This window comes from Piliocolobus tephrosceles, chromosome 17 (genome assembly GCF_002776525.5).
Source record: "Piliocolobus tephrosceles isolate RC106 chromosome 17, ASM277652v3, whole genome shotgun sequence".
Taxonomy (NCBI): Eukaryota; Metazoa; Chordata; class Mammalia; order Primates; family Cercopithecidae; genus Piliocolobus; species Piliocolobus tephrosceles.
This window is the reverse complement of record NC_045450.1, coordinates 59,939,146-59,954,946: the sequence shown is the minus strand read 5'-3', so window position 1 is coordinate 59,954,946 and position 15,801 is coordinate 59,939,146. Positions and strand designations below refer to the sequence as shown.

At 58.3% G+C, this 15,801-nt stretch overlaps 1 protein-coding gene across 2 annotated transcripts in view; it reads left to right on the top strand.

The window, feature by feature from the left end:
- Window positions 1-279: 279 nt before the first annotated feature.
- The window catches only part of BCAR1 (BCAR1 scaffold protein, Cas family member), a 36,844-nt gene continuing 21,322 nt past the window's right edge, over window positions 280-15,801 (top strand). The window contains exon 1 of one of the 2 annotated variants that reach the window (XM_023202449.2): window positions 280-1,829. Coding sequence is in view for 1 of the 2 variants with exons in the window: in XM_023202448.2 (XP_023058216.1) it covers window positions 14,113-14,124 (12 nt within the window). In the remaining variant the exon portion in view is untranslated. Of the gene's footprint in view, window positions 1,830-13,936; window positions 14,125-15,801 lie in introns of those variants that run through there. The other variant, XM_023202448.2, reaches the window with a different exon arrangement.

The window sequence follows — 15,801 nt, the reverse complement described above, 5'->3', positions numbered from 1 at the left end:
GCTGCCCGCCAGGACCCCGCAACAGGACAGTTAGGCCTAACGGGTGGGGTCTCTGCCACTCCCGGGACTCCCCTCCGGGACTGCTGGGCTGCATGAGGGGGTGGGAGGCCTGTGCTGCCCCTCCGAGACCTCCCTCGGGTTGCTGCCCTGCGGCGCTCCCGGGACTCCCCCGGGGTGGTCAGGTTGGGGCGCGATCTCTGCCAGTCATCGGAGCCACCCCTCCCCCAGGACGGCTTGTCTGGATGGGAGCCGTGCCTGCCCTCCACAACCGATGTACTCACTTTCCTGGGAAGTTTTCCTCCCGCCGCGGAACCCCCGGGGCCCTGACGCCACTTCCTCCCCCCTGGCCGTGGGCGTTTTCTGTCCGACACCCCGTCTTCCTGGCCGGGCAGCCTGGGTTTGGCAGACCCCCGGACCATGGTTCCACACTTGGGGCACTGGCATCTCTGAGCATCTCAGTCTCATCTCCTGAGGACAGCAAGTGATCCTGGCTACCCTGGGTGACCAGGCCTCACATTACAGATGGACAGACTGAGGTGGGAGGCGGACACCCTGGCGTCCTGCCAGGAAGGGACACCATCCGCACCTGATGAGCTGTGGCCTCCAACCATCGTTTCCCTGCCTCTTTCGGGGATTTTCCCTCCAGAGCCCTGTCCACTCTGGCCTTGTTTCTGGAACTGCTCCTCACCCGGAGGACCCCATCCTTTCCATGAAGCAGGCAGTGGGGGCTTCCTGGCACGTGGCCTCTTCATTAACTACTCCAGAGTGTGTGCAGATGACTGGAGGGGAGGCTGGCCAAGTGCAAAGCATTGTTATTGCGGAATTAAAGAGCCCGCTTGCGCCCACCTCCAGAAGTGGTAATGCAGTTACAGATGAAAAAGTGAGAGCTTGCAGACTGTGCTAAAGTAAGCCCCACCATCCATTCTGCTTCAGAGCATAATCGCGTTGTCTTCAGAAAGAAAGAAAACAGAGCATGCCTACCAAGCCCTTCCTCTCTTCTGCTCTGCTCTCCTGGAAAGTTCTGGACTTCTCTGGCCCAGGGCCTCAGGAGACTGGCCAGCCCCGCTCCTGTGGGCACTGGACAGACGGACAAGGTGAACCACCTGAGCCTGCTGGAGGGCCGGTGTCCCAGGGCAGTAGTGATTAGGGAATGTCACTCTGGCCACATCCGAGCCTGGGTGGGCCTCTATGGGGAGGTCCCTGTTTGCTTTGGTCTGGTTGTCCACAGTCAGAACCAAGTTCTGGACACAGAGTCTGGAATGGCACCCTGACCCCTTGCCTTACAGGACTTCGGGCAGCCTTCTTTGGCGCGGTGCCTCATCTGTAACAAGAGAGGGACGGCGGGCTGGGTAGGACTTGGACAGATAGGCACTGTTGTGGGGACCTACAACCTGGCCAGATCGTCACGGGCTCCGAGTCACCTCGTACCCTCTCCCTTGTAGTCACAGCCCAGAAGAATTCTGCTAGGGGTGGGCAGGGGTCTTCGCCATCTGTCCGTTACGTGCCTGGCTGGCAGATCACCATGGCTCTCTCTCCTGGGACCTTGGGCAGTGTGTGAGGTGGTGGGGCCAAGAGGAGAATTCATTTTTGGAACAGTCTTGAAGTGTTCGAACAATTGCTTTCATGTGCTGAGGAGGCCCTGTGGAGGCTTCCAGACCGAGCTGCCTGCTCAAGCCCTGCCCTTGGAACCCAGAGTGGTGACTGCTCAGGGACACGTCTGAGTTTTAAGCACACCCATTCATTTGGGCAGTCTTTTCCTAGATGGGCTGACGCAGGCACTTTGGCCCACAGAAATAAGATACTTCAGAGGGGGTGGGAGGGGAAGCAGGGTGAGAGGTTGGTGGGCTGATTGTGCGGGGAGCAACCCCATGAGTGTTGGGGCAGGGGGCACGTCGGGGGTCAGCTGGTGTCACCTTGTCATTTGATTCACATGGAGTCCCAGACCCAGAGAGGGGAAGGTGCCAGGGCGTCCCAGCTCCCTGCTCAGTGCCCCTTCCTCTGCTCCAGGCATAGAGCAGTGCAGTGCTCAGGCGGTACCTGGACGCCCCATGCGTATTCCCATGCCTTCCTCTTGGGCATGGCTACCCAGCGCCCTGGGCCTGTCTCTTCCCGCAGCTGAGAGGACACATTTGGAAGGAAATGTGCCACCCACCTCAGACCTCTGGCTGGCATTGGCTTGGAAGTCCATGTTTGGGGGTGGCAGGTGTTGGCCACACCCGGCCCCGCCAAGTGAGAGGCCAGCTTCCAGTTGCAGAGAGGCCTCCCTGCTATCAGTTCTGCCTCTTGCTTCCCATCTGTGAAGTGAGTGCGGCCACTCCAGCTCCTCCTGTGCTCCTTCATTGAGGGATGGCTCCTTTCAGGGATGCTGCCCTGTGTGCCGGACACTGGGCTCAGGGTCTCACAGGCCCACAGAGGGCCTGTGTCGTGTCTTGCCAGGGTCACATGGCCAGTGAGAGGTGGAGCCAGGGTGGGAGCCAAGTGTGGCAGGATCCACAACCAGAAAATGACCACCATCCTGCAGGGCCGCTACCTGTGGGGGCCGCAGCCTGTTGAACTGTGGACGGCAGCCAACCCTCTACCTATGGCTTCCCAAACACGAGTTTGCGTCACCCCTTCTGCGTCCGTGGGAGGCACGGCAGCTTTGGGTTCAGAGCAGGTAGCGCCCAGGGTTGTGTTGCACGGTGGGTCCAGTCCCAGCCAGCCCCAGCAGTGGTAGATGGAGATGAGTGGACCAGCCTGCATCTGGTTTAAACCTTGGCCAGCAGTCGTGGGACTGGCTCTGTGCCAGGCAGTGGTGTGAGGGAGAGCCGCCCAAGGAGCCATGAAGGGCTGGCCTGGGCAGCCAGGCAGTGGGCGGAGAGAGTGGGAAGAGGCAGTGTCCATTTTCAAAGTCTGCAGCTCAGGCGCCACCGCCCCTGCCGCACCCTCTCCGGCCACTGGGCCTTGGCTCAGCCTGTCCCTCCCTTTATAGGAAGTGATCCCCAGCCGGCTGCCTTCTTCACCAGGTCATTCCCGTTCACCTCGAGCTCTGCAAGCCTGGGGTCTCAACCACTCTCCTCAGAGCCTTGCTTGGGGCTGAAAGGGGTTCCTGGAGAGGCTGCTTCGGGGCGGGGAGAGTGTTTTGGTGGGTCAAGGGCGAGGGCTCTAGAGTGAGCAGTGTTGGCTCTGTGCCTTGAGTGAGTTACTGAACCTCCCTGAGCCTCAGTTTCCTCCTCTATGTCATGGGGATGTTAACAGCACAGAGCTCCTGGGGTTTTGTGAGAACTTGGTGAGGGGCGCCCAGAGCTGTTAGAAGGAGGGTAATTAAGTAACAGCAGCTACTGCTATGGAGATTATTGTCTTTATGTGGCCGTGGTTGGCTAATGCAGTGGCCCAGATCCCATTTCTGACTCCTGGGCAGCCAGCATGGGGAGGAGGCTGGGCTGGGCGGCCCAGACTGATTGGCCTCTGCTCCCAGGGTTCCGTGGCCCTTTCTTTGTGGCCAGTGTGGTTTCCGCCAAGGCCTTCGTGGTGGGATGACCCTGGCCTTTCCCCTGCCCGGCGTGGCCTGCAGGACCCTAGCCTCTTGAGCCGTGGATGGGCAGGTCCTGGTCTTCATCCCATCCAGAGAGAGTGACCTGCACTGGGGCCACCAGCTGGCCCATTGCATCTAGGCAGCTGCTGCCCTGCTCCAAGTGCCCCCAGGAATGAGGCAGCATTGCAGACCGCGGGAGCCACTGCAGTGGTGCAGGCCTCTGCTCAGGTGTGGTCTGCAGCAGCTGGGTCAGCACAGGGCAGGCAGGGCCTGGAGGGAGGCTGGTTCCACCTCTGCCTGAGGATCATGGCTCCTTAAGGGAGGGGCCTACAGCCGGGAGGCTGAGTGGGGGGCCTGGGTGATACCTGCAGACCTCCCCATTTCCTACCACTGGTGCCCTGGTGTCCTTGAGCCCATACCACCTTCCCTCTGTGTGCTTACCTTCACCCCTAGCCTTGGACTTGGCTTCACTACAGCCCTGCGTGTGTCCTCCTGGTCAAGCCCCATTGCTTCTGTGGCTCACTCTCAGTCCTTGTATGCTGGGCCATTGTCTCCCTCTCTTCAGGAGAAAGGAAAGGAGTTCTGGGGGACAGGTTGGGGACCTCAGTAGAGGTGTGGAAGGTATGCTTGCTTTGTTGAGATGGTCACAAGTTGCGGCTCTGAAGTTAATTCTTCTCCAACGGGGATTAGAGACTGGGAAGGTTTTTCAGTCGTTTTAATTTATTATTTAAGCCCTGCCAAATTCCAAGAAGGATTTGAAGCAGATTATAGCAGAAAACACCAATAGTCTGGGATCATGAAAAGATCTGGAATTATGTAATGTATTGTGAAGGAGGAAGAATTATCCCAGAAAGCCTGGGCTCAGTAGGCATCCAAATTTAACTTGAAGCTCCCTGATGGTCAGGGCAAAAAGAGTAGCATGGTGGGTTTGGGCTTGCAGTATCTATTTTTGGTATTTGTAATGCCATGTATTTTTTCTTTGCTTTGTTTTATTTTTTACCAGTCGAAACTCTTATTGAGGTAAATTTTACATGTTGTGAAATGTGCACATGTTAAACATACCGTTAGTTGGATGAGTTTTGATTAATATAGACCTTCATGTAGCCATCAATCAAATCAAAATAACAAATGTCTCCATCACCTCAGAAAGTTCTCAAAAGCCCCCCTTACAGTCAAGATTCTATCACCCTGGCTTAAGTTTGCCTGTTCTTAAACTTTCTGCAACTGGAAGCCTACAGTAGATGTGCTTTGGGGTCTGGCTTTTTTCTCTTTTTTTCTGAGACAGAATCTCACTCTGTCACCCAGGCTGGAGTGCAGTGGAAGGATCTCAGCTCACTGCAACCTCTTCCTCCCAGGGTCAAGCGATACTCCTGCCTTAGCCTCCCGAATAGCTGGGATTATAGGTGACCACCACTATTCCCAGCTAATTTTTGTATTTTTAGTAGAGATAGGATTTCACCATGTGGCCAGACTGGTCTCGAACTCCTGACCTCAGGTGATCCGCCCGCCTTGGCCTCCCAAAGTGCTAGGATTACAGGCATAAACCACCAAGCCCGGCCAGGTCTGGCTTTTTTCATCGAGCATATTGGTTTTATTCGTTTTTTTTTTTTTTTTAATAGACAAAGTGTCATTCTGTTGCCTAGGCTGGAGTGCAGTGGTGCGATCTTGGCTCACTGCAACTTCCACCTCCTAGGTTCAAGCGATTCTCTTGCCTCAGACTCCCAAGTGGCTGGGATTACAGGTGCCCACCACCACGCTGGCTCATTTTTGTATTTTTAGTTGAGATGGTTTCACCATGTTGGCCAGGCTGGTCTCAAACTCCTGACCTCAGGTGATCCGCCCGCCTTGGCCTCCCAAAGTGCTAGGATTACAGGCATAAACCACCAAGCCTGGCCAGGTCTGGCTTTTTTCATCGAGCATATTGGTTTTATTCTTTTTTTTTTTTTTTAATAGACAAAGTGTCATTCTGTTGCCTAGGCTGGAGTGCAGTGGTGAGATCTTGGCTCACTGCAACTTCCACCTCCTAGGTTCAAGCGATTCTCCTGCCTCAGACTCCCAAGTGGCTGGGATTACAGGTGCCCACCACCACGCTGGCTCATTTTTGTATTTTTAGTTGAGATGGTTTCACCATGTTGGCCAGGCTGGTTTCGAACTCCTGACCTCAGGTGATCCACCTGCCTTGGCCTCCCAAAGTGCTGGTATTACAGGCATGAGCCACAGCGCCCAACCCCAATAGTTTATTCTTTTTTTTTTTTGAGACGGAGTCTCGCTCTGTCCCCCAGGCTGGAGTGCAGTGGCACGATCTTGGCACACTGCAAGCTCTGCCTGGGTTCACACCACTCCCCTGCCACAGCCTCCCGAGTAGTTGGGACTACAGGCACCCTCCACCATGCCCGGCTAATTTTTTGTGTTTTTAGTAGAGATGGGGTTTCACTGTGTTAGCCAGGATGGTCTCCTGACCTGGTGATCCGCCCGCCTTCGCCTCCCAAAGTGCTGAGATTACAGGTGTGAGCCACTGCGCCTGGCCAGTTTATTCTTTTTTGTTGCTGAGCAGTGTTCCAGTAATAGATGTGCCACAAGATATTTATCCACTCCCTTGTGGATGGATATCTATCTCTACCTTTAGTGTGCTGTGTCTGTGTCTGAGTCTTGAGTCTTGCTGTGTTGCCCAGGCTGGCCTCCTAGACTCAAACGATCCTCCTGCTTCAGCCTCCCCAGTAGCTGGGACTGAGCCACTGAGGCCAGCTTGTGCTGTTTGTTATTAAGTACTGGAACACCAGCACTATTGTTGGCAAAATACCCCATTTAAGTATTTTATAAAAACCGATATCCAATTGTATGCCTTGAGATCTGTGCCCCCACATCCTGGATCTACCAAAGTTACTTGTTTGCTCAGGAAGTGATATGACCACACTCCTCCCTGTCCCATCCCTCCCCAGGTGTCTTAGAGTTTGGACTGCCTTTTCGCAGGTTATCTGGGAGGTTTAGTGTCTTAGGCTGTGGAGTCATCTGTGTTTCTGCCAGGGCCAGTGACAACTCCAGAGGTCCTGGTTGGGAGGTTTCTAAGGAGAGCAGGAAGCGGGAGAGGATGGAGCAGAAGCTGCCTGTGTCCCTCCTCCTCCTTCCTAGCCTACGCAGATTCCTGGGCGCTCTCTTCTTTTTCCCCCCTGCCATCTGCCAAGGCACCCCTCCAGGCAGACACTCCGGGCTGCTTCTGCCCCAGCACTGGAATCCCCAAGCCCAGGAGGCATGCACCACTGAGCCAAGACTGAGGAGGGTAGAGGGAGACTCAGCCCGGGCCCCCAGCGTCTGGGTTTCCTCTGTGTGCTCCTGAGGCCACCCTGGCTCTTCACACCGAAGGAGCTGACTTCCCTCTGCTATTTTTACAAATCTTTGCTGTTATTTTTTTCTGCATAATGAGTCTTAGCAAAAGATTCACCCATCTGCTCAAATGTCACCTCTGCAGAGAAGCCCTCAAGTACCTTGCGTAGAACAGCTTCCCCCATCCCTCTGATGTCTGCTTTGCAAGCGTTTATGTTTGTGCCCCTTAACACACACCTTGGAGTGTGAGCTCCCTGAGGACACAGCTGTCCTTTTACACAGCAGTGCTGCCAACAGTTAGACCTCAGTCAGGAGGCGCAGATGCACGAGTGTTGCTTTATAATGTGCATAAGGAAAGGGACTGCAACCAGCCACTTCCTGCTTTCCCCAGAGCAGTCCAAGAGGAGACCCTGCCTGCCTCCAGTGTTGGCGGGTGGCTCTGGGGGCAACAGAGCTCCAAGGAAAGATTTTGCCCCCGTCTCTCAGACAAGGTTTCAGGGAAGGTGAGGGATGTTCAGGGCATCTGAGGAGCGGTGTCTGTGCAGCCTATAGGGAGAACAGGGGGGGCTTGGTTGGGGGATGGATTTAGCACATGGGGTAGGCCAAGGGAGGGTGTGCCCTGGTGCCCAGCGGGTGGGGCCAGTGTATGACGGCGCAGAGTGTGATTGTGCTGCGGGCAGTGGGACACTAGGGTGCCACTGTGTGCTTGCAGGTCACCTGTGCCATCCGTGGTAGGTACATGTAACAGATGGGCAAACTGAGACCTGAGCAGTACAGTGACTGGCTGAAGGCCCAAGGCCAGTTGGAGTCATTAATATCTGCTCCCTTCCTCTAGTCTAAGCCTGGGTCTCCCAGGGCAAAGGAGCCTTTATCTGCAGGCTGGCGTAGGCTCCAGTGGGATGCTCAGCCTATCCCCATGATGCTGTCTGTCCAGGGAGGGAGAGAAAGCATTGCTTTTCCACCAGGCTCTGTGGCTCACGCTTATAATCCCAGCGCTTTGGGAAGTCAAGGCAGGAGGATCACTTGAGCCCAGGAGTTGGAGACCAGCCTGGGCAATATAGTGAAACCCCATTTCTACAAAAAAATTAAAAAATTAGCCAGGCATGGTGGGGCACACCTGTAGACCCAGCTAGTCAAGAGGCTGAGGTGGGAGGATCGTTTGAGCTTAGGAGGTTGAGGCTGCAGGAAGCTGTGACTGTGCCACTACACTCCAGCCTGGGTGACAGAGACCTTGTCTTTAAAAAAAGGAAAAAAAAGCATTGCTTTCCCTATGGCTGCCACAGCTCTGTCTTCTCTGTATTCACTCTTTCCATCACTGCCATGCAGAGCCTCCAGGGTCTCCTCTTGTGACTCCACTGGCCCCTGGCCTGCTGACCCCACAGTGGCCGGGTGGGTGTCTGTGGGTGTGGGCACCTGTGTTCTGCGGAAGCAGCCAGGAGTGGGCAGCAGATGGTGTGTGAAGTCACCCCCTCTGCCCAGTATGCTGGGGCTTGTTGCCATGGGAGAGCAGATGGCAGGGCTGGGTTGGGCTGGGGAGGCCTCCTGACCACACCCTCATCCCTGCCCACCGGCCAGTCAGCGGAGAGCTGGGCAGCCTCCAGCCATGGAGCTTCCTCTCTGAGGACGAGGACAGCACTTGCCCCTTTGCCCCTCTTTCCCCCTTCCAGCCAGGACTGAGCCCCTCTCTTTCCCCTCCCGCCTCCCCCAGGCAGTGCTGAAGGGCCACCTCTGCCATAGGGCGCAGATGCAGGAGGGGGACCTGGTGGTCAGCAGCAGGGCAGAGCGCACATGGCCCCTCCTTACTGCACACAGGGGCGCTGCTGGTCCAGGAGGACCTGTCTGGAAGGGCCCTGTGCTGGTGTCCGCCCCACCTGCCAGCCCCAGGAGGCTGGGCAGGAGGAGAGAGCTGAGAGAGGAGGGTGCACAAGAGGAAGGGGTCGCTGGGGTGAGCGGAGAGCCTCTGAATGGCGCCCCGGGGCTGCCTTGCTGGCCCACTCCAGCCTTGGGCCGCTGGGAGCTGTGCCTCTCTCTGAGGCAGGTACCTCCCGCAGGGGCCTCTGCTGCTTGTTAATTTCCAGATAATTTGGAAAGCTGTGCTGCCTCTTCCAGTGCTGTTCCTGACAGACCTGAAGTGGAGGCGTAGGGCTGGATTTACTGGGATGCGGGCCAGGACTTGGAGTGCAGGGAGGCCCCACCCCACCCCTGTGCTGTGTCCCCTACCTGGCAGCTCTGCCCACACACCTTGGGTCCTGCCCCTGACCCCGGGTCTCTGGGGACTGGCCTCGGGCATGCCAAAGGGGATGACCACTGGAGGGATTTGGCTTCAGGCTGTAGGGCCCGCCCACCTTCCCATAGTCAGAGCCGCTACTGTAATGACAAACCCTGACCCACAATCACTCCAACCTCCAGAGCAGGGAAGGATGGGAAAGCCCTTTAAGGCAACAGCTCCAGCTTGAGTCCTGAGCGAGCGCATGCTCTGCGGTGTGGGGTCACCCGGGTGCTTTCCAGCAGGCACATGCCTGGGTTATGAGGTGGAGGGTGCGAGCTCTGCTGGCCGTGAGAGCTGTGTGGGGCATTGCCCTTCTCTCTGCCTCCAGGTAGCTGTCATCTGTCCTGGTCCCAGGGCAGCAGTGAGGAATGGCTGGTGTTGGGGTGTGGGCTATCCGTTCTGGGTGTGACAGTAGGCTCACCTCTGTGCTGTCCACAAGGGTTCCGTGCCCTCGCCTGGGTTTTTTTGTTTTTTTGGTTTTTTTTGAGATGGAGTTTCACTCTCTCGCCCAGGCTGAAGTACAGTGGCACGATCTCGGCTCACTGCAACCTCCGCCTCCCGAGTTCAAGCGATTCTCCTTCCTCAGCCTCCTGAGTAGCTGGGATTACAGTCATACGCCACCACGCCCGGCTAATTTTGTATTTTTAGTAGAGACGGGGTTTCACCATGTTGGTCAGGCTGGTGCTGAACTCTTGGCCTCAGATGATCTGCCTGCCTTGGCCTCCCAAAGTGCTGGGATTACAGGCATGAGCCACCGTGCCCGGCTGTTTCTTGTTTTTTGTTTTTTTGAGATGGAGTCTTGCCCTATTGCCTAGGCTGGAGTGCAGTGGCATGATCTCAACTCACTGCTACCTCCGCCTCCTGGGTTCAAGCGATTCTCCTGCCTCAGCCTCCTGAGTAGCTGGGATCACAGGTGCCCACCACCACAGCCAGCTAATTTTTGTATTTTTAGTTGGCCAGTCTAGTCTTGAATTCCTGACTTCAGGTGATCTGCCTGCATCGGCCTCCCAAAGTTCTGAGATTACAGGCGTGAGCTGCCTCGCCCAGCCTCTCCTGGGCTTTGAGCTTGCCACTCTGAGTGTCCAGCCTAGGAGGATGGCGTCAGCTCTCATTGGCCCTCCAGAGATACCGTTTCTTCCTGTTCCTGGGGCTGGCAGTGCTCACCTCCGGCCTCAGGAAATCCTCTCCTGCTGGCGCTCCCAGAGCCGGCCATCAACCAAGCCCACTCTCACTGCTGCTGGGAGGCCAAGGCTTCAGGAGGGGAAGGGCTGCGGGCCTTTACACTGTGCAAGCCAGTTTTAGCCTGCTCTTTTCACTTTGGTTTGTTGTAAGCATCTTCTTGCATTATTTCAGTCTTTGGAAGAGGCCATCTAATAGCTGCGAACTATTCTGTTGAGGGGCTGTGGTTTGTCTCACTGGTCCCCTAGAGTTGGCATTGATATTATGCTCCACACTTTGCTGTCATAAATGCTGCGGTGGACATTGGTGAACATCGAGCAAGAAAACTTCTTCTGTGCATTGGGTCTGTCCTGAAGGCAGACGTCGGAAAGTCCAAAGAGGAGGAACCCTATCCCAGACTTTTCTTTCCACTTGGGTCCAGTATAACCCCCTCCACTGCAGACACTTAGTGTCCTGGTGTGCTGGGTCCACCTGTTTTCTGTACAAACAGCTACTCCAGGCCCTGAGGGGTTGGAGACATCCCTTCCAGCCTGTGAGCTCATCTTGAACCTGGCTGGAGGTGCCAGGCCACTCCTGGGATGACACAACTGTCTGGGAGGGCCCTGTGCTGGTGCCCTGGCCACATCGTCTGCAGCTGTCTCCCTTGGTCTGGCAACAACCTCTCCCAGCTGCTTCTCACCCAGGGCCTCTCTCCTTGCTGCCAGTCCCACTGTGTGTGTGCGCATGCATGTGTACTGTGTGTATGCAAGTATGTGCCTCTGCACTTATGTGTGACTTAACCACCGCCATCCTCCAGACTAGGGCAGCCTCAGATTTCTTCACACAGACCAGCGCATCCCATGAGGGCCACCTCTGAGGTCCCATCCAGTCAACAATGTTTACTGCACCCCTTCTCACCAATGGGGCTAAACTTCAGTGGGGTGGGGGTGGTGCTGGCCCCAGTGCTAAACTCAGATTTACTGGGGAGGAGGGTGCTTAGGTCTCAGCTGCTTGTCCTTTTGCAGTCTGAGTGTGACAAGGGTTTTTGGCTTTCTGAGCCTGGAGTGCTGCTGTCCCTGTCCCTAGATTCCCTTCCAGCTGCAGGGTGGGCTGAGGTCTAGCAGCTGCATTTCTTCCCTGGCCCAGTCTCCTCTGTTCCCCGAAGTGTGTGGGATGGGGCAGTGGTTGCTAAACTGGGTCTCAGTCTCTTCATGTGAAAAATGGTCCTAGGCCGTGCGCAGTGGCTCACGCCTGTAATCCCAGCACTTTGGGAGGCTGAGGCGGGTGAATCACTTGAGGTCAGGAGTTCGAGACCAGCCTGACCAGTATGGTGAAACCCCGTCTCAAAAAAACCCAAAAAACAAACTGGAGCTAATGGTGAGCCTGTTTTGCAGGATTGGTGTGTGCACAAAATAAGTGCATGGGCATAGGGTCCCTGGCACTGGCTGGGCGTGGAGGCTCTGCTGGGTATGTGGGGCTGCATCCCTGTCCTTGACAGGAGAGGTCCGGGAGGCTGGACTGGGGGTGGGGTGAGGTTCTGCCCCCTATACCCCAGCCAGAGCCTGCCCAGTGGGTGCTCCTTCCCCACCCCCCAGCTACATCCCCTTCAACACAGTGGGGCTTAACTCCTGGGGCCTTGTTTCCAAAGCGGAAATGCCATTCTGGGAGGCACAGGCTTTGGGGGGAGGGAATTTAAGTGGAAAACGAGCAAATTTTTGAAATGCCTGTGTCGGAGCCTGTTCCCTTTGCTGCCTCCCGCTCACACCAGCAGCCCCACCCCCAGTGCTGCTCTAATCCAGCTCCTGGGGGAGGAGGGTCCCATCCCCCAGGGTCCCAGCCATCCACCTCCTCTCTGCACCCCCCTCCTTGGCCAACTAGGATGGAGCAGGGGCCAGCTCCCTTGAGGGCCAGGCCTTTTGTGTCCCTGCCTGTCCCTGCAGAGACTCCTGCCTGGAGCCCTGCCAGCAGGGCACTGCCTGCCCATGAGGCCTGGTCTCCCCTCCCCACAGAAGTGGCGGCCCAGGGATCACCTGAGACTCCTGAGGGTCCCGCTGGTTCAGACCTGCTCTCTGGGAAGCTGGTTTGTGTGCCAGCCAGGCTGAGGAGTGGGTGGCTGGACAGGGTCGGTGCAGGAGGGGTGGAGCACAGCTCTTGGGAACAAGCAGGAGGAGATGCTCCAGGCAGCCTCCCTGAAGGCTGGCTCCTCTTCTGAGGTGAGGTGGGCTGTGTCGGGGAGGCATAGGGTGTTGGCGAGCTGCTCTCTTCCTCCTGAGTACTCTGGGTCACGCTGTGTCCCATCCCACTGGTCCTTCCTCACCCGCTGTGCTGTGAGTTCTGGCCATTGGTTCCCAAGCCAAATATTGAGGAAAGGCAGATGTCCAGTTTTTTGGGAGGGGTGGGACGCAGGAGTCTGCTTTTAAACAAGCTCCCCAGAGCACCTGAGCAGCCAAACCTTGGCTGCCCTAGCCTCTTTTCAGATGAGAAAGGAGCCCAGAGAGGGGAGAGGGCCTGCCAAGGCGGCACATCTCGCCAGGTGCTGTGTAGGCTGAGCCTTGGGTGTGTCAGGCAGAAGGGGCAGCTGCAGGCCCACCTAGGCTTATGTCTGTCATAGGCCATGCTTGAGAATTCTCTGCTGCGTGAAGCGGGCTCTCCCCTGCTGCTTCCCTGCCACTGGAGCTGCCTCATGGCATCCCCTTGCTCAGCCGATGGCCCAGGATTGTTGACTGAGGGTCCTGTCTGGTCTGGACCAGGCTCGTCCTATGATCTCCCTGCAGATTGTACATCCCTGGCCTGCCCCAGGGGCTCTGGCACCCTGGTTTTGCTGCAGGGGGTGACAGTCACTGACCTGCAACCGAGCAAGGGGCGACTCAGGAGAGCCAAGGTTGTCTCCACTCCGATCCCCCTGGGTGATTCTTCCTTCTGTCTCCCTCATTCCCCCAGTGCCGCCCTCCTACCCCATGTTGCTGAAGCAGATGAGTTGGAGCAGGACTCAGGAGGGTACTGGGCCCAAGTTTTAGACTGACCGTAGGAATGAGTATTGAGGGGAGGCAGATCAGCCCAGCTAGAGTCCCCAGATGTCGGCACAATGCAGGGGAAGGTAGGTGCTGCCCGTGAAAAGTGCTGGGTTGAGAGGTCGCCAGCCTCCTTGCTTGAGGCTTCATTTCCTAGGGTCTTTACACGGTGGGCCCATCTACAGTCGGAGCTGTGGTGGTGGTGATTCTTCTCCTGCAGGCTGGCGCACGCCCCCTCCTCTTTCCCACTAGATTCAGATCTGAGTCCCACGGCCCATGGACACGCGATGAATGCCCTGGGGTTGGTTAGCGGGAAAAACAGAAGTCGACTTGATGCCCTGGCTCGGCTCCGGAGGAGGAAGGCAATCCGGGCAGCCTTCCCAGAAGTGGAGGCATTTGCAGAGGCCTTCGGTGCGTTCTCGTCCGGGTGGAAGGCGGGGACTTGGATTTGTTGGAAAGCGGTGTCCTGCGCCCTAGGCTGGAAGCCTGGCCTCGGCCAGGGGCCTGGAGCCTCGGGGTGGCGGGTGGGGGGCGGGGCGGGGGCGGCCCCTACTGGGCGGGCTTCCGTCTGCGCTCCCGCGTCCCCGACAGGCGGCTCATTTGCATGGAGAGCGGTGGCGGCCAATGGGCGCGCGCGGCCGGGCATGCTGGGATCGGGCTGGGCCGGCTGGGCCGCGGCGGCTGGCGGATCGCGGCTTGACCGGCTCTGGGTGGCCGAGGCGGCAGCTGCGCGGCGGCAGCGGGGCAGCTGTGGCGCTCTCGGAGCCCCGAGGGCACGCCGCCAGAGCAGCTCAGTGTGCGCCACCGCGGGAGTCGGGGCCCCAGGCCCGCTGAACACCATGAACCACCTGGTGAGGGCGGCAGGCGGGGCCGGGCCGCGTCTGGGCTTCGAGGCGGCAGCCCTGCCGGCTCCGGGGTGGGCGCGGGCTGGAAGGGGTTAAGCGAGCGGCATTTCCTGCCGGACCTGCGGGGCCTGGGAACCGCCGACCGGGGTCCGCGGCCCCGGGACCTCCTTCCGCCCTGGTCGGGGAGCCGGGAGGCAGGAACCGCGGGGGCTCCGGAGCCTGCGCGCCTCGGGGGCGTTGGCGGGGCCGGGCGCGGTGGCCGCCAACCGGCAGGAAGATGCCTGTGTCGGGAAAGTGACTGGCGGGGCCCGCGCTCCGTGGCCGGCGGCCGCCTGCTGTGTCACCTTGGGCCTCTGCGCCCTGCCTCCGAGCCTGTTTCCTCGGCTGCGAGGAGGGACCGTTGAGCCTCGGGCGGGTGGTCCGTCTGGTGTGGTGTGGGACTGCCCACCGATCCCGGAGAGAGAGGAGCTCCGGGGGACCGAGGCCGGGGGGGGCAAGTGCGTGGCGCCAGCGAGGAAGGCTGTGATGCCGGAGCACCCGGGTCCGGTTAATGATTCACTTCGGCCGCCGGCGCCGGGTTCCGGGAGAGGAGCGGGGGTGGGGTCGGGCGCGCCGCGGGCTTTGCAGCCCTGCACGCCCAGCGCCGGTGGAAGCCGGGTCCTGGCTGGCTACAGGAGTCCTAGCTGCACAGGAGAGTCGCGGGAGTGGGCCGGGGCCGGGTTCTACAATGTGGACGTGAAGGCTTTGGAGTCCATGGTTGGGGGACCCGCAGAGCTAGAGCCGGGGCAGGGCTGCCTCTCGGGGGTCCGAGAGGCGAGGCTGATTGCTGGGCCGAGGTGAGGGAGCTGGGAAAGCTGAGATTTGCCTAGGGGTGCGGGGTGAGGGGCTTACGACCCGAAAGATGGGGTTTCGAGTTCCAGATCGGGAACAGCAGCTCCTTTTCGCACCACAAGGCTCCCGCTCCCTCCTAAGAGTCTCTGGTTTCCTTTCCCGCACTCCTCCCGGGTCCCGCTGCGTCTTTGGTCACCTTCTCAGAATGACCATGGGTTGATTTCCTTGCTGGATTCGGCCAGGTGAGATGTTTCCCATCCCCCTGGGCCGGGGCACGCCCCCTCTTGTGCCCATTCCTTTCCCTCGGTGGAGAGTTGGGTGGTGGGGACTGGCTGGTCTGTGAGAGCAGATGTCGGGGTGCCTGGAAAATCGGGGCCCAGGTACCGGGGCGGCGGGGCTGTGGGGAAAGGAGCTTTGGGGAGGAGCTGCTGACGCTTCCTGCTGGCACTGCTTGCCTGGGAGCTGGGTGGAGGCAGGGCAGGGCAGTTCCAGGTTCTGCCAGGAAAGTCACCTTGGGCTGGGGCAGGAGGCTTGGAGCCTCTGGCCGTTACTGTTTGTCCGAGCAGGAGGGTGAGCACTATGGACTGGTACCATGGCCCCAGGTCTGGGCGAGGGATGGAAATAAGGACAGTGCCACTAGGGCCTCCTGTCTGTGCAGGAAGGGCCCTGAGACAGCTCTTCAAGCCCCTTTCCCATTATACGGATGGTGCAGATGGGGACACTGAAGTACAGAGAGACAGTTAGTTGTCCTCAGAACTGGATCTAGAACCTGGTCTCCTGACATGGCCCCCAGTGCAGCACCACGTGTGGCTTCTGAATTCCCAGTCTGGGATTGAGGGAGCTCTGGTCCTA